Source organism: Pteropus vampyrus, unplaced genomic scaffold, assembly GCF_000151845.1.
Source record: "Pteropus vampyrus isolate Shadow unplaced genomic scaffold, Pvam_2.0 Scaffold137, whole genome shotgun sequence".
Lineage (NCBI taxonomy): Eukaryota > Metazoa > Chordata > Mammalia > Chiroptera > Pteropodidae > Pteropus > Pteropus vampyrus.
In genome coordinates this window covers 1,497,519-1,519,231 of record NW_011888918.1, presented here as the reverse complement: position 1 = coordinate 1,519,231, position 21,713 = coordinate 1,497,519, and the positions used below count along the sequence as shown (strand labels likewise).

The window sequence follows — 21,713 nt, the reverse complement described above, 5'->3', positions numbered from 1 at the left end:
ATGCTGGCTTGGGAAGACAAGGTGATATTATTGCTTTACGACTAAGAAGGTTTATCCAACCTGGTCTGGAAAAATTTACACTGCAACGCATATAAACTGCATTAAAATAGTGACCTAATGTATTCATTTAAGCAAAACAGTGAAAAGATGCTGTGAAAGATTATTAGTCTGAATTATTTACCGTTTTAGAGCTCTTTTCTCCTCCATTAGCTTAGAGTTGACTACTTCTATTTAAATTGCTCCTAAAATATCTTGCCCTAGTGATAATCTGCTCATACACATGTACAGATGGGTATGTATGTATACATGTTATTCAACTTGTTTCCACTGTGATATGAATCCCTTTAAAAAAAAGTCCACTACAAAACAATAACACGACTGGAAGATTTATTTCCAAATGATGGCCTTCATACTGCATGGCAACATCTATTTGCTTTTAATATTTACAACACTGCAGATATCAGATTAAGACCCAGCCCTGCTGCAGTATATACTTAATGCTGAATGATGGCCAGTCATTTTTCTTTTCTGAATTGCTGAAGGAACAGAAAAGTGTTTTGGTATCAAGGAAATATTTATTAGGATTTCGTTACTCTTGTTTATATGCTTCTCCAAGTGTCATGTTCATAGTAACAAGAGTGCTACTACAGAGTAAAGATAATGTGTGTGGTGTGGACGCAGCATTCCCATCATACGTGTAAATGGAACTCTAGGAAACACAGTTGCTGGGAACAACAGACGGTGTGGCACTGCTCTAAATTTAAGTGCTCCCGGGTTTATTTGTTCCTACCTAAGGAATTTGATTTTGTTATTACTTGTATTCTATGTCCCTAGGAAAGGCAACCATTCAACTGTTGAATTTTTAAGACTGTTTTTTCATCTTTTACGCCTAGAAAAACCTGTTCTCTCCTGATACAGCCTCTTAGGCATGGATGAGGGGTATGCCTAGAAAATAAAAATATAAGATTATTAGCAGACATGGCCCATGGGATATATGCAGTAGCTTCTGGTCCTCCACCAGCTTAAAGATTTTACCAAAGCCTTGACTTCTTCAAAAGAGAAAAGGTGCCTTTAGTTACCTGATACTGGAAACTATGTGACATGGGCCTTTAAATTACTTCCTCACCTTTTAATTGCCTATGGTTTTTCTTGACTCTCATAAAAGGAAATCAAATTGAAAATAGCCACACATGTTCTGAGGCCTGATTTTCCCACTGAATATAGAACTTTAGTCCAGAACCTCCTGGGCCATCTAGTCTCTAAATAGGAATACTGCTACTTCCTTAGTATTAAGATGGTCCCTATCCTGAGAGGACTTTTTCATTTGTAAAGGGTATGTGCATTCCTGCTCTCACACATGACACTGACACTGTCTGCTGTAAGACTATGCCCCAAGGTTGCACTTTAATAAACAGTAAGTTTTTGTTTTTTTGGTTTGTTTTAAAAAACAAAACAACATTGTTTTTTTTCTTCTGTCTTACAATCTGTTTTTAAATGTAATTTTCAAGTGGGGACCTATACAGCTGAAATAAGACAAAGGCACAATGTGTAGATGGGTTAAGAAAATGGTATGAAGCTTGTTCAAATATGTTCAAGTTGACATTTCCATTCAAGTATATTAATGTAGAGATTTCTAAATGGGTCATCAGCTTAAAACATCTTTAAAATAGTGAGAAATAAATAGCTATTATCTCATGCCTGTTGTCTCTAAGAACTTTGTTTAAATGGTCATGGCTCCATCTCCAAATGAGGCACCTATATTGTTGACACCTTATCAAGTTTTAACCAGACATGATTTTGCAGTCATCCATTCAGTCCATCTCCTAGAGCAAGAAAGGAAAAACAACTAGAATTAGCCAGTCTGATTTTTTTTTTTACCACCAAAATATCTAGTCATATTCCTGACTTTTCAAATTCTTTTTTATGCCTATTTACTGTTGTTTCTCCCTCTTTCCTAACTTGTACTAGATGACCAGGTTCCCTTTTTCTTTTCCTCTCACAGCAGGGACACTTTTTCTGTTATGGCCCAGAAAATATTTCAGGCTCTGTAGGCCATATGGTCTCTATTATGATGCCTCAATTCTGATGGGATAGTGTGGAAGCAGCAAAGACAGTACATAAGAGAACGAACAATAAAACTATTTCAATAAAACTATGTTTAAAAAAACAAACAGCAAACCAGATTTGGCCTTTGGCCATAATTTACCACCCTTTGTAAATGATTCTATATTCTTCATTTTTAACAAACATACATTGCATTTATTAGAATGTACATTCAATTTCTACGACAGATCATCTAAATATGACTTATACAAGATAGATCATTTCTCTAATTATACGTGAGCAGTCAACACCACAGTCTTGGGACCCAGGAGCCTATCTTATTGGTCCTTGACACTAAGGTGTTGCCTTCACCTACACCCACATCCTCAGCCACATTTCAGCCCATGGACAAGGCAAGGGGCAAGTAGAGCAAATGTTCCTGTTTAGGGACACAGTGCAGAAGATACATACATCACTTCTTTCTGCTTCCCTTTCATCAGAAGTGATAGGTCACATCTGGCTTATGAGGGAGCCTGGGACACGTAGACAAGCCAAGAGGCCATGTACCTAGCTGCAAACCCTACTATAACAGATGGGGAGGGCAGATATTGGGGGGTATCTAGAAGTCTCTGCTACAACTAAAATTGTGATGTTCTGATTTACTTCAAGGATGTTAGAATCTATACCCCTCATCCAATCAAAACAAAACCTTTAGCATATATTTAGCACATTTAAAATCTTGTTATGTTTTGGAGCATCGGGTCAAGATGGCGGAGTAGGCAGATACAGTGTTTGCCTCCTCTCATGACCACATCAAGATTACAGCTAAACTACAGAACAACCATCATTGAGAATCACTTGAAGTTTAGCTGAACAGAAGTCCTACAACTAAGGACATACAGGAGAAGCCACGTCGGGACGGATAATAACAGATAAGTCCCACAAATGTAAATAGTTCTCAACTATACAAGAAGATGCCTAACTTCGCTAGAAATAAAAGAAATGCAAATTAAAAATAAGTAAAATCCAGTTATGTTTTTTCTATTGTCATCTCCCTAGATTTGGGTTCTTTGAACTTCCATTAAGTTGTTGGTGCTCCACACCTCTAATTTAATAGATGGAACTGCTTTATTGATGATCATTGTCTAAGGTCTAAGGTCTAAATCTGCCAGTCTAATTTGCAAACCAGAATTCAGTCAAGAACTCTAGTGCCCTAATCAACAGAAGTGAAGCTGGGGTTTGTATAGAATCACCTTCTCTGGAGCCCTGTCATCTTTACATCCTGCATGCTACTTGTTGCACCAAAGTTTTTTGCAGAGCGACTACATAAAACAGGCTTTCAATTGAGGTGCTGAGATCTAGATATTCGCATCTACGAGATCACTTATAGTGCCAAGACGCGTCTTAGTGGGTCCGGGGAGTCAAGATTGTTTGAGCCCTTCGGTGTTTAGTAAGCTATTAGTTAGTACAAGACTGCTTTTGACATCTTGCTCACTTACTCCCCCATCAGGTCATTGTTGGTAAACGCTGTCCAGAACCTTTCTCAGGCTTACCTCCTTCCAACAACTAAGCTTGTTTAATACCTGAGTTGAGATTTACATTCATTCTGTTTTAAAATATCTGTATAACTGAAGACCACAGGAGAGAGAATGCTTTTAAGGCTCATCAGTAAATATCACATCAGATGCCTGAGTGATGCTTCTGACACAAAATCCCAAATATTCACTAATATTTCGCAGAAAATTTACAGAAAAGACACATCCACTGAAACTTCAGTTAGGTCTGTGGAACCGAAGCACCAGGCTTTCAGGACCGTCTGGCCTTCTTGGGCAGCATTATGAAGAACTGTGACTTTTAACACCCTGGTTATGGGACAGATGTTTTTCTGGGGCAGGTTTTAGATAGTTTTCCCTACTTTTAAAATCTCTCCTTTTGGTGTCTCTACCATCATCCTTGGTAAGCATGTTTTAAAAGAATTTAATCATACTCATCTGTGTGACAAGGTAAAGTTGAGAGCAGACTAGGGGAGCTCAGCTTAGGTCCCTCAGCCACTTTCTTTCATTCTCTCCATGTCTGTACCACACTATTACAATTCTACCAATAGCATGAAGTAAGCCTTTACCCGCTGACAGTAGCACATCTTAAACGTAAAGCTGACAAAATTCAATCTTAAACATAAAGGTGATAAAGCTCAAAAGGACATTCAGTGTTCATTACCACCTCCTACCACATAACTTTCTTGCTTGTAAAAGCAAAACCAAGCCTTTCTACCTGGGCAGAAAGGTTTGTAACAGCATTCCTGTGGCTTGGTCGTCAGAAGCAGAAGGAAAGGATAAAAGAAGCCCTGTGGCAGAGGGCTCGGCTGGGTTTCCAGAACTCAGAGGGGAATGGATATGGGGAACAGGCAGAGACCGAGACGATTTAGTGAGATGCCAAGGAGCTGACATCACTGGTTCTTACATTTCTCACTAAGTTTCTCACATAGGTGAGCAGGTTTTGGTTAATAAAATTCACTGTTGTGTGAAAGACACCACGGAGCAAGGATGGTGTGTGATCGGCCACCTTTTTGGCCAGCAGCATGGTCAACATCAGCATGGTCTTCTCCTTCTCCATGTCTTTAGGATAAGTCTTCATGACCTCCTCCAGCGCAGCAGAGAGGCAATCCTTCCTGTCCTGTACGGATGTAAAAACAAAAGGTTCACATCGAACCTAGCTCACTAAATTCTTCCCTGTTAAAGGACCAGTCCTCCGATGGAAAGGATGAAGAGGCATGCTCTCATTTCAGAGGCATGCTCTCATTTCTCATTTATTAAATAGCTAAGGTGGTTGTAGGAGAGAATGAGAAACAGCTCAGTTTTCAGAGGGGATCGAAAGGGAGGACTGAGCTCACTCCCTGGAGTGGGACACTCGCTAACCAAACACATGGTCACTGAGCATTGTGTGTGCACATGACACTGATGGAGCTAAAGAAGCCAAGTCATTCCCTGCCTCTTCAAATTGAGAATTAGTTAACTACCAAAGATGTCTCAGGCCTATTTACTGGTGCAGACCTAGCTAAAGAGAAGGAGGAAGGGGGCTACAGGTGACATTCCCACCTAGTAGAAGAGGCATGCCAAAGACCATTAGAATCGAAAGGATCTCCAGGCTCATGATTCTCATGCAATATTAAGTTAACACTGGGGGAGAGGTTCCCAAGGCAGAACATCACTAGATGCTTATATTCTGTGATAGCTGATGGAGAACATCAGATGGGGAGGGACCATCTGATGGCATTTTTATTTGACTCCCTAAAACTGAAGAAAGTTATTTCTGGAAGAGTCATATATTTTGTTCATCTTTTTGGAGGCTTTTATCCCCAAAGTTTTCACTCTGAATTTAAGGTTCGGGTTTCCTAAATGTCAAGTAACTTAATTCTCCTGAGAGACAACCGACCATGCTATAATTTCTATTCCCAATTCTTCTGTGGACAGTCACAATATGAGTAACCTCACTGGACACTGATCTGTCTGACAGGAGACAGGACAGACCTTGTGGTTCGAATGACAATGGAAAAAGCCTTCACTCTTCCCAGCTAACCCAAAAAGGGCACTAGAGGGTTTTCTCACTTACTTCCTCTGACAGGTCCACATTCATAAATTCCATTGCCAGGTAATTCACCACTCTTGGGGGGATCCTGGAGTCCATCCTGTCCCCTATTTGGGCGAGCTGCCTGGCGATATTCTGGATGATTTCCTCTTGATTCTCAGACTCTGAATGTTCAGGCAGGGGCAGCAGAGACAAAGCAGATTCAGACAATGGCCCTGTTCTACACCCTCATTCCTCTCCACCCTACCCTGGAAAAAGGAAAGGATTCTGCTCTGGAACAAAGCCAGCTCCTGCTTCCACGGCACACCACTGGGGTCCCAGCTTAACACTGGCTCCACTCTATAGAGCTGCAGTGTGAGGATTTGGAGACCTGAGGCTCAGGGGAGCAGGGGCAGAGCGCTGGGTCCAGGGAAAGGGCTGGAGTGAGCAGAAGACTGGCTGGAGAAGCGGGTTTCTTCCTGAATATAGGTTCAACATCTGCCCCTGAAAAGGGTCAGTGATACTGGGGCATCCAGGACCGTGGGCACCTGAGGTACGAACCGGACAGCAGTGTTATGGCTGCCAGTTCTATATCGCATCATTCAACAGGTGTCAGCCTGTTAGAGTACAGAGGCTCTGCAGTCAGACTGAGTTAGAGCCCCGCCTCTGCCGCCCGCAGCCAGGAGACCTTGCCACATCCTCTCCCACCTTCCTCACGGTGTGGCTGTGGAGATCACCGCTCTCTCTAGTCCCATCTCAGTCAGCAAACTTCTGTCTTCACTCTGACCTGTAAGGCTCTGTACAACCTGTCCAGCCTTCCAGTCTTCCCACTTGGCCCTCATCCCTTTTCTCCAGCTACACTGGCCTCCCCAGAGAGCCGGCTCCTTCTCTAACTTCTTCTAGCTCGACTCAAATGCCACTCAGTCCAACATTAACACCCCACTCTCGCTGCCACTCTCTTCCCCTCCTTCCCTTTTCCTTCCTCGATACTCGCTACCGTATCATGTATTTCACCTGTGTTCTGTCTAACTCCCTCGCCAGAATGTGGGTTCATAAAGGCTCTCACTTTTAAGTCCATTTTGTTTATTGCCAACTACGCAGCACCAAAAACAATTCAAGGCACATAGTAGGTGCTCAATAAACAACTGCATGAATGAATGAGTAAATGAACGAACCCTGTACCTAGTTCCTATTGTTATTTCTCCCATTAAATCTTATATATTTTCTGTGCTTGCAACTTCCCCCTGGCTTATTTCCCCAGGATAGAAATTTCATCCTCACCCCAGATTAGCTATTGCCACTGCACCCATCCTCCATCAACTGGCAGCTCTTATCTCAGCACAGACACAACTGTCTCTCCTCCCCATTACCACTGCTACCGCACAGTGTGGGCTCTCCATTCCCTCACATCTGGATAATTATGGTATCTCCTCACCCCACTCTCACTGCCCTCCAGCCCACTCTCCACAATATACTTCGGCAAGTAAGGCACTTAGGTGAAGACTCAGGAGACTATTAAGAGGAGTAAGTGAGCTTGTGTGATCTTGGAGTCAGTACCTCCTTGTGTCTTGTGCCCTGGGTGTTTCATTTGCTGCGCTGCGGCGCTGACAATACACGTGGTTACAATAAGACATCACTTCCCTACTCGGAACCTTCCATATGCTCACCTCTGCTTAAGTGACAAGTCACCACCCAGCTTCAAATCACCTTAGACTTCCACTATTCCCTTCAAACATTCTAGGCAAACTCAACTATTTACAGTACCTTTCACAGGCCCTGGCTTTTCCATCTTCAGGGTTTTGCTTTAGCTAATGCCATTCCTTCTTCCCAATCTCCAGACCAAAACTGCACCCACCTTCATGGCCCACCTTGATTCAGTGGTAGCCATGAGGTTTCTTCCTGATTTCCTACAGAGAACAGAGCACTCATCTTCTCCCTAACTCCAACAGCACTGACTCTCTGCCTCACTAACTTCCCTACCCTTTTCTGCCCTGTTCTGGCAACTTCAGGAGTCGCAGCTGACTCATCTGTATCCAGCTGAGTGAATAAATTCACCGATGAAACTGTGGCAGTTAGAGCCTGTACTTTGCCTTTTGCTTCCAAATCTTGTCAGGTATTTTATCTACATGCCAGTTTTCTACCAGAGGGTTATGTTAACTGTACAGCCCCATAATCACTTCTGCAAATGACTTTGCAGTCTGAAGACAAGGGACAGTACAGAAGAGCAAAAGAGAGCCTAGGGGACAGCCTCTGGTTATAATTACTTCTGTAGCAGCTTCTGACAGGCAAAGCTATTCCTCCTGTCCCCCACCCCTTCTCAAACCTTCTCTAAAGGGGGGTAGGTGCTCTTATCCCAGTTTAGGGTCAGCCAGAAGACACACCAGCTGGATTTTAAGGAAGAGAAGGTCTTTGGCACACACTGGCTAGTGAGAAACTCCACCAGATCACCATCCGCCAGAGTTAAGACAGAGCTGGAGGTCCGAAGGCTGGATCAGCTGCTGGTCTCCCCCAAGGCCACCAGAGGGCAGTGCAACCTCCCATGTTAGGAGATTTCAGGGCAGCAGGATTTTAGTGCTGCTTCTAGAGCGAGGCCTGGGTCCAAGTCCTCAGTCTCCTTAGGCTTTGAGGGCAGTGATTCCGACCAGGGCATATCTCAGCGTCTCCCACCTTAGAACGCAATCGTTCAGGCAGCTGGAGGAGGGCTCAGGGCACACACATTTTGAAAATGTTCCTCATGGAATTCCAGTGTGCACACTACAGAAAACCACTGTTCCAGGCCCTCATCGGGAAGTGGCTGAACCTCAACACACTCCCCAGCCTTGCTCCCTCAGCCGTCCGCAGAGGACTGTCTCTGTCTGTGGAGGCAGCACCAGTGGCTAAAAGCTGTAAAAACTGAGGCTGGAGGACAGAACAGGATGAGGAAAGTGAAGGAAGTCTAAACACTGATGCACCTGGAGGCAGCGCAGCAGTGGGAGGACGAGGGGGCCCAGCAAGGCAGGCCTGGACCCGAGTCCTGGCTCAGCCGTGCCCAGCAGTTGTTTTTAGAGCTCGTCATTTACCCTTCTCTGGGCCTTAGTTTCCTCATCTGGAAATAAGGTTCAGAATACTTCGATGCCTTTGTTATCTTGTGGATAATTACAAGCCATAACACATGTAAAAATCAAAGTGTAAAGTGCTATACAAAGAACCATTATAAAGAAACTGAGTAGGTTTCAGCCAACTGAAAACTCAGCTAGGCCTGCTCCACTGGCGTGACCAAGTACAAACCACACAACCACACACACACACACACACACACACACACATATAATGGACTGGAACTATGCAAGTGGAGACTGAGCCCAGAGATCCCTTCTAGCACTTAGGTTCTCTAAATGTCACTGGTGACAGCAAAGCAGAGCAGGCCGGGGCCAGATGCCTACCTGTCTCCTCCCTTTCCAAGACGATATGGCTGCACCGGTTACCATCCGTCTGCAGTTCATCATCATAATCTTCTCGCGGGTAAGCTGGCACAGGCAGGTCATGGCCCAACGCCTTCAGCTCTTTGTGGAAATTAGAGTTGCAGCAGTTTTGGAGGAAGCCAAACACCAGCAAGTCTGTGATGTGCTCATGCTGAAGGCGTGCACCATTGCTGATCTGAGGAGAAAGGGGGAATCAGGGAGACCTACGGGAACCTGGACCAGGGCCGGGGCCCCTCCTGTGGCTGAGCTGGCAGAGCGGCTCTGGATGCAGTGGGGCCTGAATTAGCCTCACTGGCCCAAGACATCTGAATACCCTGTGGGCACAAAAACTCTTGCAAAAGGTCTCAGTGGGCAGAGGCCAAGTCTGTAGCACCTGTTCGTAGATGCCAAAGAGAAAGTTCCAGTTCTATACAAGGTAGTTATCTACCATTTGCTTGCTATCCTACCAACTAGCTGGGGTGAAACTCCAAAGGCTGTTTTAGGGGAGTCAAGCAAATATCATTTAGATGCCATCCTCGTATCTACATGCTTTTGCCAAGTCCCATGTGCCTTTTACCAACTTAAGCCCCCCTCTACTGGCTATGCATGCAGAGGTAGCAGCTCATTCTTTCCCCAAATCTCCTTTGTGGGCCTGGGATGGTATTGTGCAAACAGCAGGTTTTCAATAGATACTGGGTGATAGTGACCACAGATACTATCTGCCCTTGGGCAGGCTTGGTTTACTTCGGGTAAGCATGCGCCTTAAGTAAAATCCCTAGAGAGCCATGAGGATGCCTACTACTCCACCCATGGTGATCTTGGCCCATCGGCTCTCCATCTATGAGCAGCCCTGTGGCAGTAGCTCAGTTCAGCCTCTGTGCTATAGGAGACAGGACGCACATTTCTGGTGTGCTGACTGTACCTGGGATAGTGTTCTTGGTAAACAAAGGTGAGTACTTGTAGTATCAGCATCTAGGTATGCTCAGAACGATTAGACCCAGGATAAAAGAAGGAATCATCTGAAAAGCCAGGGATACTGAGACCTTCCCAGAAAAATGCAAAGCAAAATTGATAGGTGGTACGAGGTTAGCAGAAGAAAATGAAGGTGCAGGTAAAATTTGTTTCTATCTTCTAAATCCTTAATATTTTTCACTAGAAAAATCAGAAAATTTTTAGGGAAGTTTTTAAGGGGTAAATTGTTTTAAATAAATAAAATCCATAGAAAGGTGCTTATACATAGTTATTTAGATTTTACTTCTCCAAAATTACTCCTTAAAAAGAAATTACTCCTAAAAAAAAGGAAAAATATTATATGAAAGCTCTACTGCCAAATCATTACAGTGAGGCCAGGGGCATGAAATGGCTTAGAAACTCAGGAACATGCTCCATTTCTGCTTCATGGAGGTGTCCTGGTTAGGAGAGAAGGAAGGAAGGCTGGGGCAGTGACGGGGGGTGAACTGCATTCCTCGAAAAGACATGTTCAAGTGCTGACCCCCAGTACCTACGAATGTGACCTTATTTGAAAATTGGGTCTTTGCAGATGTAATTAGTTAAGATGAGGTCACACTGGATTAGGCGGGCCCTAAATCCAATGAATGACTGGTATCTTTATAAGAGAAAGGAGAGGGAAATTTATACACAGAGATGCACAGGGACATTGCTCCATGAAGACAGACTGAAACTGGAGTGATGTGTTTACATGCCAAGGAACGCCAAGCACTGCCGGCCACCACCAGAAGCTAGGAGACAGGCATGGCACAGATTGTCCTTCGGGCCCACACGAGGAACCAACTCTGCTGACTCGTCGATTTCAGACTTCTGATCTCCAGAACTGTGAGGTAAACCACTCAGCGTACAGTATTTTGTTCTAACACCTCCAGGGAACCAATATAGGTAGTCTTCGCCAGAGGACTTCCTTTTGATCTACAATTTAGTAAACAAGTGTCCGGAATCTGGATGCCGAGCAGTCGACGAGCAGTCGACGAGCAGTCGTTGCCACCAACTATGCCAGATCAGGTTACCAAACACCAGTTCAGGGATCTCTGCCTTTCTCATGTAAAATAACAGAACTGGCAGTGGAGGGGAAAGGAAAGGATGTCCCCTGTCGGAGGACAGGTCCACAAGCCAAGAGTAGAGGACCCATGAAGTCAGTGTTTAGTGCCAGCTGGAAAGCAGTGTGGACAGACTCCATTTTGATTAACAGGGCGGACTGTTAAAATGGCAGTAGGCTCAAAAGACTGACAGTCTTTAACCCCTCAAAAAACAGAGCTTGTGACCAGCTGAGTATGGAACTATGGCCTCTTTTGATCCTTCTAGGTCACAGGAAAAAAACTATGTTAAATGATTAAGACTTAGGAAGTCTTCCTGCAAATATTACAAAATTGATCTAAAGGAGAAAATTTTCTCATGCTATAAAATTAGTTCCAGTACAGAAAAAAAGACAGAAAGCTATCCAATGTATTTGATAAATTGGAATAACTCTGGTGCCCAAAGCTGGTGAAAAGAGCACCAAATAAGCAGTAAAACAAACAAACAAATAAAAAATTTTCTTTGTTTTTCTAAATATCAAAAAAATCAAAGAAGAGTGATACAATATGGACAAACAGTACCATACGAATAGTTTTAAAAAATGTGAAACCCAAGACTGATATTACAGTAAGTGAAGCCAGACACCAAAGGACAAATACTATGTGATTCTACTGCTATGGGGTACTGGAAGTCGTCTAATTCACAGAGACAGAAGGTAGAGTTGGGGTGCCAGGGCCTGGGGTGTGGGGAGGTGGGGACTTAGTATTTAATGGGGACAGCACTTTAGTTGGAGATGAAACTGTTCTGGAGATGGATGGTGGTGATAGTGGCATAGGAGGGCGCATGTATGTAATACCACAGAGCGGCAGACTTAAAAATGATCAAAATGGTAAATTTTATGTTATGTATGTTTTACCACAATTTTTAAAAACTGAGGAAAAAATCAAGGACAAAAAGTAAGAAAAATCTACAACAGGAAGAAAATTCTGAAGGTGGGGGGAGGAGGCCAAACTCCATCACGTCAACTAAAATTGCTCAGTGTTTTCACTGGGAATCCTGACCCTGCAGACACTGGGCAACTTGTGTCTCAGTTTTCTTACTTTGAAGGGGAAAAGAAAAAAACCACTGGGTATAACTGGGAGAAATTATAGCCACCTGGCTGCAGGGAAGGGCTGTCAGGAGGGACGGGACAATGTGGGGGAGAGCGCTCCTAAAGTCGAGGGGCTGTATGAGCATAACTTGGCAGCGTGGTCTCTAACCCGCAGACACCTCAAGAATGCAGAAGAGGGGACAGCTGCGAGCTAGAAGGGACAACGGGCAGGTGCAAAGGGCACCGAACAGAAGAGCGTTTTGGCCTTTGATTAGGCCTTTATCAACAAGGGGAGCTGCTGAAATCTCTTCTGTTCAGCAACCAGCATCTCTGCTAAGCCTGCAACGACTCTCTGGCCCTCCAGCTACCAAGTGGTTCTGTCCTTTAGAAGGATATTCAACACGACATATCGAGACCCTTCCAGGAACCAGGTACTGCTACGTGCTCAGAAATTCAGAAACTGTGGGCCTCTGAGTTTACTAACCACCAAACCCTCAGCCTTTTGCAGATCCCTCCTGTGGCGGGTGGCTGGTGGGAACAGCAGAAGGCTGATGCACTCAGCGTGGGCAGGGAAGCACCCTGGGGCTGAGGCCTCACAGACATTATAGAGCTTGGCAAAGGAGAGAAGAAAGCCTTATAGGCAAGCAGATGAATAAAGATCTTTTGATTAGATATTCTATGATTTTCCCTTCCAAGTTCATTCAAAGGTAAGTACAAAGTACAGTTTAGGTACGATCCTGCTGAAGGCAGGGGGACGGGCTATATGACCTCTGGGTGACCTCTGCACAAAACTCTACAGCTTTGAAATTGCTCTCAAATCAGAAAGCCTCCTTGCAGCCAGGCAGATGAAGGGGGAAGGCTGCGCAGAGAGGGGAAGAGGAAAAGAGAGGCCAGGGAGAACGAGACGAGAGTGGCCTTCTCTTCTGTTTGCTGTGCCCTAGCCAGCTGGGACTGTGCTGCCCCCGTCCTGCAGCGCCGTCACACAAGCTGGGCTGGGTCCACACTGCACACACAGAGAATGGGCTGGCCTCAGCTGCCCTCACCCCTCTGCCCATCTCCAGAAGCGTCTGACCTTGGGATCCATGGCACAGGCAGCTGGCAGCTCAACTGGCTTCTGGCTTGCAGGTGTCCAAGGCAGCAGCCTGGAAGAGGACAACAGACACACAGGGTGGGCACTGGTCCCTGCAGGGACATCACTCTGTGGGACTCTCAGGAAGAAATCCGGGACACCGTGCTGGGCCCTAGCTCCAAAGTGCTCCAGCCCCACAGTGGCCCCTCTCGCCGTGGGACACCAGCAGCAGCCCAGTGAGTGGGCTCTGCAGCTCCCCTCAGTAGAGACTTGCCAAGGCACCGAGAGCACCCTCCAACTTCAAGGTCCACTCTCCCACCCGAACTCATGATCCTAAGACCTCACCCCCCAGGCAAGGAGGGCAGACTGGTTCACGAATACTTTTTAAGTAAACACTTATATTAGTAAGTTTCTTACAAGAATGAACTTAGCTAGTAAAGTGTACATAGAGGTTTTCAGGAAATCTGTTTTATTATTACTGTGATCAGTAACTGGGCCACTAACACAACTACTCTGTCCAACAACAACCCATCCCCTCAGTGCACGGCAGTTATCAGAGCTTCACATGATCATCTCCTTGTTCTGCCCACCATGCTGGCAAGTAGGCAGAGCGGTGTTGAAGCTGACTTAGTGGATGAGAAGATAAAGTTTAGGGAGTAAGGAACAGCCAGGAGATTCGTTCTCTCCACAGGCCCCCAATGGGCAGATAAAACAAATTGTTCATATGGAAAAAGCTCTTGTAAAATGTTTATAACGAAAGAGAAATAATATACATGACGATTATACAAAAGATTAAAGCTTCCATATGGCACATATTTCCAACTAAATAATCCATCACAAACAACTGAACGAAAAAAAGGCAATTGGGGATTGAGTTAAAAAGATTAGGTCCATAAAATGGAATATATGCAACCATAAAAAAGAACAAGAAATCTGTATGTGCCTCTGTGTATGTGCATCTGAGAGATGTTCAAATAGACTGAACAAAAGTTTTTGCAGAACAGCTTCAAAAGAATACTATCTTAAAATGTATTTGCTGGTATATGTGTGTGATTACACACAATATTAGGTCATTGTGTAGGGCATAAACAGTCAAATTTGGCAATTCCATATGGCTCCTAAATACATAGGAGGTAAAACACAAACAGCAGAACAGACAACCAGCTCGACTCCAGGAAGAGCGAGCGGGGCTCCCACCACATGTAGTGGAGGACGGAACAAGGCCTGCGCTGATGGCGGTGTGTCTTGTCTGCAGCCAGCTGCGCAACTGTGCGCTTGGGACAGTCATGGTCTCGGCACTGCCATTTCCCTGTCTGGGTGCTCGCACGGCTTGGCAGTTGCCCACAGCTACAGGCTGCACCTCAACCCTCCTGGAGTCTGGCCGAGTCTGCCCATTGCTGGGTGTGTCTGGGAGGAGAAGGGACCAAGCTCAAAGGACTCCGGGAGCATGTGGACAGACAGGGAAGCAAGAGGACACTGGCTCACCCATGCGCCCTCCGCAAGGCAAGAGGAAAGGCCAGAGCCATTAGCAGCATTAGGACAAAGAGCAAAACAGAACACATTCTTCAGGAAAAAGGCTACAGAAGCCAAACTGTGTCTACCAAGTCACTGCCAAGGTAAAGACAGTGGGCAGAACTTGGGCCTCAGTCCCCACCATGTTCTCTCAAGAAATAACTTCAGAAACCTATGAGGGGAGAGACAGCACTCAAGAAATAATTCATACAAACATCGGATTTGATCTCCTTCCAGACTTTGATATACACACTCGCATCCTCAGGCAGACTTTCGGTCTTCTGCATTCACCAAATTGTGATCATTTTTCTGCTTCAATTGATATTTTTCAAAAATTTTTTAATGCTTATATAATATTCTCTTGTGATGGTTTGTTCTAAACCAGGGGCGATTTTGACCTGCAAAGAACATCTGCAAGTATCTGGAGACATTTTTGGCTGTCACAACTTGGGAAAGTGCTACTGGCATCCAGTGGGTGGCAGCCAGGAAGGCTGCTCCATGTCCCCCAATGCCCAGGACAGCTCCCAACAACAAAGAATTATACGGCCCAAGTGTCAATAGTGCTGAGGTTGAAAACCCTGTTCTAACTGTACGTATGCACCAAAATACAATAAACCTCCTATTATTGGACATTTATCCTTTCAATGTTTTCCACCATGAAATACAGGACTGTGGTGAACGCCCTGGTGTGGCGCTGTCCTATTAAATCCAGAATCGAATGAGATAATAGATGCGAAAGTCAACCTGGAGCGCCAGCCTGTATTCCTACCACTTCTGGCTTTATTCCTCTGTTACTTAAGAAGAAACTCAACAAGTCACTGTCGGCTGTGGGTGGTACCAGGACAACAGGTAAAGTCACCCCCTGAAAATCTCAGAGGCTCCGAGTCAGCCATGGCTTCACCCCCAAACTCCAATTCCTAACCAAAGGTGCCAGCAAGGAGAACTCATACAGCCAAGAACTGATCACCCCTTAGTTCCAGATCCAGTGGGAAATGGCCAGGTGGGCAGAACTGGGAAACAGAGACCCCCTCATCTTCTCTGGTCATCAGGTTCGTTCACAGCCAAGATTCCACCAGCTCCGGGAAACATGCCTGTGATGACACAGCCTGAGACTGAGGCTTTTTATGGGTTATTTCTCCAAGTTCCTACCACACCCTTTTTTCCCCCTAGTCGAGCGTTCTAGGTTACAGAGATAACAAATGTTATTACTCATAACCACCATCAGCTATCGACAATATCCATGCCAGGCTTGCCTTTGCTGGCCAGGCTCTCCAATCCCCACAAGGGTCCTGGAAGAAAAGCACTTATGCCCCAGTTTTTAGAGTCCAGGCTAAGACCCGAGAGTGCGCAGTGAGGGTATGGAACGCCCGGCAGCAGCACAGTGCCCACCTCTGGGCCTGCCTGCCAGAAATCAAGTGAGCAGACAGTGGGGAGCTCACCTGTCTACTCAGACTCCAATCCCCTTCTGAGCCTCACCTACACACTGGACACCAAACGCCCCCGAGTTAGCTGAAAAGTTCACAAAAGCCCAGCTCGGCACTATCCCACATGGTCAGTGTGGAGGCTCAGGCCACAGTGAGGCAGGAGCAAGCACATATAGGCACCTTGGGAGGAGGAAGGTTTTATGAGGATAAACCCTTGGCAGGGCAGCCTCCCTTTGCCAACACAGATTTGCCTGTGTCTTCCCCACCCCACCCACCTAACTACGCACCATGCAGACCTCACAGTCACTCAGCACTGTACGGGAGAGCACAGTACACTGAAGCCGGAGACCCCACCCATCCCTGTCCCACTTAACCAGCTACGTCACTTTGAGTGTGGCACTTATCAATTGACAAGCATTTTGAACTTGTTCAGCTGTGCTTGGAGCTGGAGAAACAATGGTAAAAATGACTCACAGGTCCCTGCCCCAAAGAAGCTTATTTACAAAAAATAATAATAATACAAGTATAAATGTTATTTTTAAAAGTTTGCGCTGCTTTAAATACCCAGTCATTAATGTAGCCATCAAATATTTATAGTGCCTATTGTGTGCCAGGAAAAGCTATATATAATATATCTATTTTTATAGGTATATCTACATGTCTATAAAGACACAGGTGTTTTTATATAGAGATAAAAAATAAAGATATGGAGCATGGAAGCTGATCCAGACTGGAGACCCGGAAGAGTAAGTGCCACCTGGAAGAGTGGGACAGGGAAGACAGTTCTAGTTCACCTTCCTGGGCCTTGGTGTTGAGGAAAGAGTGAAGAAACAAAATGGAGTCACCACAGCCAAGCTAAAAAAATTAGCTGAATCACAATGGGCCAAAACATGAGGGACAGATTTTTTTTGTGTCTGAAAACAAGTTTGATTTAAATAAGGGCTTAAATATGTTCCCTAACATTAAAACTGAAGGGGAAAAAAACAAATCAAAAACCAGCTTGTTACTTCACATGGCACTGAGCAGCTGTTGCTAGTACGTTGTAAGCTCTACAGCTAGCGGCATGACTTAAACATCAATTTGAAATTTGTTCTCTGTCAAAACTTTAACTCTGATAGAAGGCTGGCCTCACACTGCGGTGTTTGGACAACAACTAGCTAGGACATGTCTGGTCAAACAGACCTTGGTGGCAAGCCAGATGTCCTTTTCCCCCACTAGAGGGAAGATGGCCACGCTAGGCAGCTATGGACAGGTTAGAGACACCAAGGGATCTCTGACACCAAAGGCTCTCTCTAGTGGTGCAGCTGCCACTACTGCCTTACCCCAGTCTCTTCTCCCGGATTCAGGGAAGCCTGGTCAGGTGGCGTGATGTTCTCCTAGGGCCAGGAACTCTGTAGAGGGAGAGCGGAGGAACTCCTGGATAGACATAGCTGTCTGTGATCTTGGGGTTCTGCATTTGGCCGAAACATCACTTTATTGCTTTGTTTCAGGCTGGTCACGGCCAGGCACCTACTGCTTGACCTTTGTCAAGGGACTTCAAGACTAGACAGCATGGCTCTTTTCAGTTTATTGCATGAAGGAGTTAACACTAGTCCAAGTTAAAAGCAGACCCCAAATGGTTACATTATACAAGCTGTAAAGTCTGAAACTTGTGACAAGGGACAGAAGGGAAATTCTCTGTGGAATTCGTATATGGATACAGTCGTCAGTGCCAGCAGGAAGCACATCGTCACCTTTATTTAACTAGCCTGAGGACTTAAACTTTTGAACTTTTCAGTTATGTATCGATGCCCGGACATGTATTGATACTATAGACAACCCTCTGAAGAACTTAAGAAAGAATGTTCATGACATCTGGAAGATCGCCATCTTGGACAAATCCAGAAATTAAGAATACAGGACTGATTCTTCCCAAGGATGTTCTTTTTACTATAAGAATACTCAACTTTTCTCATTTCTTCAGAACACTGTGAGTGTTGCCTGGTAGTACTCCCTAAGTTGCAAATCTTAAGACCCTTGAATGACAGTTTGTCATGTAATTACAGTGAAGCCTCCGGATTCATTAAGGCTTGGTCCACAGTGTGTACTCCTCAGAAAAATAATGGATTTGGAAAAGGTGGTTCCCCCCCCTAATTAAATGAATACATGTTAAACATTTTATTTAACTCAATATTTAATAGGGTGAGGTGTTAAAACCATTCAAAGGAATCAAAGACCCATACCTGCTGGGCAACATGAAAGCTGAAGTGAATTTACAAACATCAATATCCACAAGGAGGTCAACTAAGCAGAATTCACTGGCATTTCTGCAGACAAATCATTGCATTATAATCAGTTATCTGCAACTTAGAGATGTAAAATAGCTCAAAGACAATGAAAAGCAAAGAGAACTAAAAAGGGTGCTCTAGTCAGAACATCCAGCTATTTGAGGGGAGGAGGGGCGGAGAGGCGCATTTTAAAAGCTTTCACAATTTTTCCTGACAGTTTTCTTGCCTATGATAATAATCTCAAAGATTATTCTTTGACAGAAAAAAACAGGCTGGTCTCATTAGATTGGCAAGGTCGTTCGTATCTGTGCAGCAAGTGTTAATTATCGCCTAGGCCTCCTTATGTTTCTTTTGCAAATTCAGAGCCATGCAATATTGAAAAACTACCAAGGCCACAAAATCAACTTCTGCTGGAAATTTTCCTAAGGGATCTCAGACTGGACCTTAAGCATGTCTATTATTTGCTATCCTGAGGATAGGAAACCAAATCTAAGCAATTGTACCAGGATCCACTTGTAGTTCCTATAAATGTGAATGAATTTCTCTGTGAAAATAATGGAAGCCCAACCAAATGGGAACTAAAGCTACTTGTTCAGACACTCGCATTCAGAAGAGACTCAAAGGCAGGCAAAGGAGTGAGAAAGCTTTGCATCGGTGAAAGGGGCTTCAGTAGGCTGGTGGACTGAGGGAGCTAAAGGTGGCTGACGAGGAGCAGAGAACCCTATGTGACTGGTTAGGGGTGCATGTCTGACTTTCTCTGGGTGGTCCTAAATTGGAAGCAGGGACAAAAAAAAAAGAGAAGCTGTTAGTTATAGAGAACCAAGTCCTGGCCATTTGGAGCTGATTGTTACAGATATTATTTTTAGCTTCCTGGATTGCCACCAAAGATAGTAGTTTGAATTCCTGCAAGCCTGATGTATATAGCAGGCTAGCTTCCTGGGCTGGTTATCATAGATAAGGCGGGTGGTTTCCTATGCAGGTTGCTGCAAGTTATGGGTTAAAGTTCTATTTTTGTATATCATCCTGCCATTGTCCATTTGTATATTCAGTTTCTCGCCTCTCTTATTCCAGTCCCCCAGATATCTTAAATTCTCGGACATGCCAGGAAGTGACCTTCCTTGCCACCTATAGGGCTGGTACCCTGTAACTAGGAGTCAGGTCAGTTTTCCCAGGAGGGCTTGGAAGGCTCCATAAAGTCAACCTTAGTTCCATGAGAAGTGTCTTATCATAGTTGATTACATGAGCATCATTCAGAAATACGACATTCCAAGTAAGACCCTGATAACACTATCAATTTGTTCAATTATACCTTCCCAAGATGTGTCACTTTGGTATATGAATTATTTTGAGCTGAAGGCAACTGAGACCTTGCAGCTCTTGAGAAACTTTTACCTCTTACTTGAAGAATTTATATTTGTGGCCTTGCCCAAAAGAGTTATCATGAGAAATAATTTTATGGCCCATCTGTATAGCAGGGCAAAACATCTAATTGCTAACATCTGCTCTTCTCATCCTGTAGTGACCCTCCTCCCTTCTGAAGCCCCAAGGCCCTTACTTCATTCACCCTTAGCGCAGAAAGCCATATTGACCTCATTTTCCCTTTCTGTCTCTGAACCTCTCATGTACGTGGGGTTCCCATATGTATGTATACAATTAACTTTGGTATTCTCTTGTTAATCAGTCTCGTGTAGACTTAATTATTAGACCAGACAACAGAACCTTGAGGGTGGAGGAGAGTTTCTTCCTCCCCCGGAGCTGGCACTGTGAGCAGGACACCTCGCCAGCTGGGCACTGCTCACCCTGAGACTGCTTAGTAGAAAGCCCCTGGGGCCTCTAGCACGAGCCGGCAAAAGCAAGCATTCTAGCAGGGCACCCTCCGGATCTCCACCTGCAGAGGTGGGTGGAAGCAGAGTGATAAATGTTTTCTTTCCCTTTTCTAATTTAGATTAAGAGAAAATACTCATAAAACTAGTTTCGTTGGCTTAGCCACTCTTGGTAATTTGGTACAAGTACTCATGGGTTTTGTGAATTGTTTTTCTGTCTCTGATGTCTCTCCTTTCATCTTGTTATATGTCAGGAGAGGTTTTTTCCTCTGGCCTCCACATCCAGAGAGTGTACTTGCCAGGGTGCACCTTGCTCTGTCTCGCTGTGCCAAGCTCTCAAGGGAGTTTTGTCTTCAGTCGTTTTTGCCAGAGATAGTAAAAATGGGGCCCCTCGTTCTCATTTGCCACCAGTCAGAGGATGCATATTCATTTTATAGGCAGCAGAGTAGGCTATGGATCTGAGCTTAGGGAATCTAAACACCCATTTAAAAGGGGAGAAAACATATGATTCCTCTGTTTTGGAATGGCTGTTTCTAACTCTGGGAGTGAACTTTATCTTGTGAGGGTTGCAACTTTTGCAGCCATTTCTGGGGATGCTTCTTGCATCCATAGTTCTTATTGGTTTGAGTTCCTATTAAGATCTTACTCATCGAGGTCAGACAATGGATCCTTTCTTTGATTTGAAAAAAACTTCTAACTTAAAGCAAGAAAAATGTTTTTACAGAGCTCTCATTGTTATAATGGCTAGTCATTAAGACTACCTTAATGAGATGGAAGGACAGAAATTAGAACAAAAATCAAAGTCCACACAGACCTCTTCCTATTTGCCTTCAGACACTTGCAGATATATATTTATTAAAAAAAAAAAAAGTTCAGGACATTAAAAGTAAAATTGTCCTGCACTTAAAAAGAAAATGAAATAAAAAAGATGTCAAAATCTCACTAAAAGACAACCTAAAAAGTTTATATCCTAAGAACTCGACTTGGTTAATTGTGAGGTTGGACGCTTCAAAACATGGCCAGACAGAAATGTGGGCCGAACTTTATTTTTATAGCTGGGGTCCCACCAAACTGCTGCTGGCCCTCAAGGAAATTATAATCTAAAATTACAGTGGCTATTATGAGGAATGTTCCAGTTAGATCGTTCAAAAGTACACTTAACAGCAAGGGCTTCCAAATCAAACAGAACAAGACACTTATTTTAAAATACTGACAAGGGTGAAAAAAATTGAAAACAGAAAGCAGAGTCATAAAACTCGTCCTAATAGGATGGAAAGCTTTAGATAGCCATTAAAAAAATGGGAGAAATAAAACAAAATGGAAATTGATGGGTTAAAACAAAGATTTTACTAAAACATTACCAAAGGCCCAATGGGCCATATTAACCCCTTAATGGTCCCCCAACATTAAAGGGTCCCAAAGAAGTCTGCTCTAGTTACCCCAGTTTGGAGAA

At 44.3% G+C, this 21,713-nt stretch overlaps 1 protein-coding gene across 6 annotated transcripts in view; it reads right to left on the bottom strand.

The window, feature by feature from the left end:
- Positions 1–370: 370 nt before the first annotated feature.
- Positions 371–21,713, bottom strand: part of BID (BH3 interacting domain death agonist) — a 41,953-nt gene continuing 20,610 nt past the window's right edge. For 4 of the 6 annotated variants that reach the window (XM_023535174.1, XM_023535173.1, XM_011367781.2 and 1 more), the window contains exons 2-5: positions 13,238–13,307; positions 9,030–9,243; positions 5,653–5,792; positions 2,184–4,716 (exon numbers count right to left, since the gene is read on the bottom strand). In XM_023535174.1, the coding sequence (XP_023390942.1) occupies positions 4,465–4,716; positions 5,653–5,792; positions 9,030–9,243; positions 13,238–13,249 (618 nt within the window). In that variant the 5' untranslated portion in view covers positions 13,250–13,307 and the 3' untranslated portion in view covers positions 2,184–4,464. Of the gene's footprint in view, positions 1,824–2,183; positions 4,717–5,652; positions 5,793–9,029; positions 9,244–13,237; positions 13,308–18,392; positions 18,477–21,713 lie in introns of those variants that run through there. The other 2 variants (XM_011367780.2, XM_023535172.1) reach the window with 2 other exon arrangements.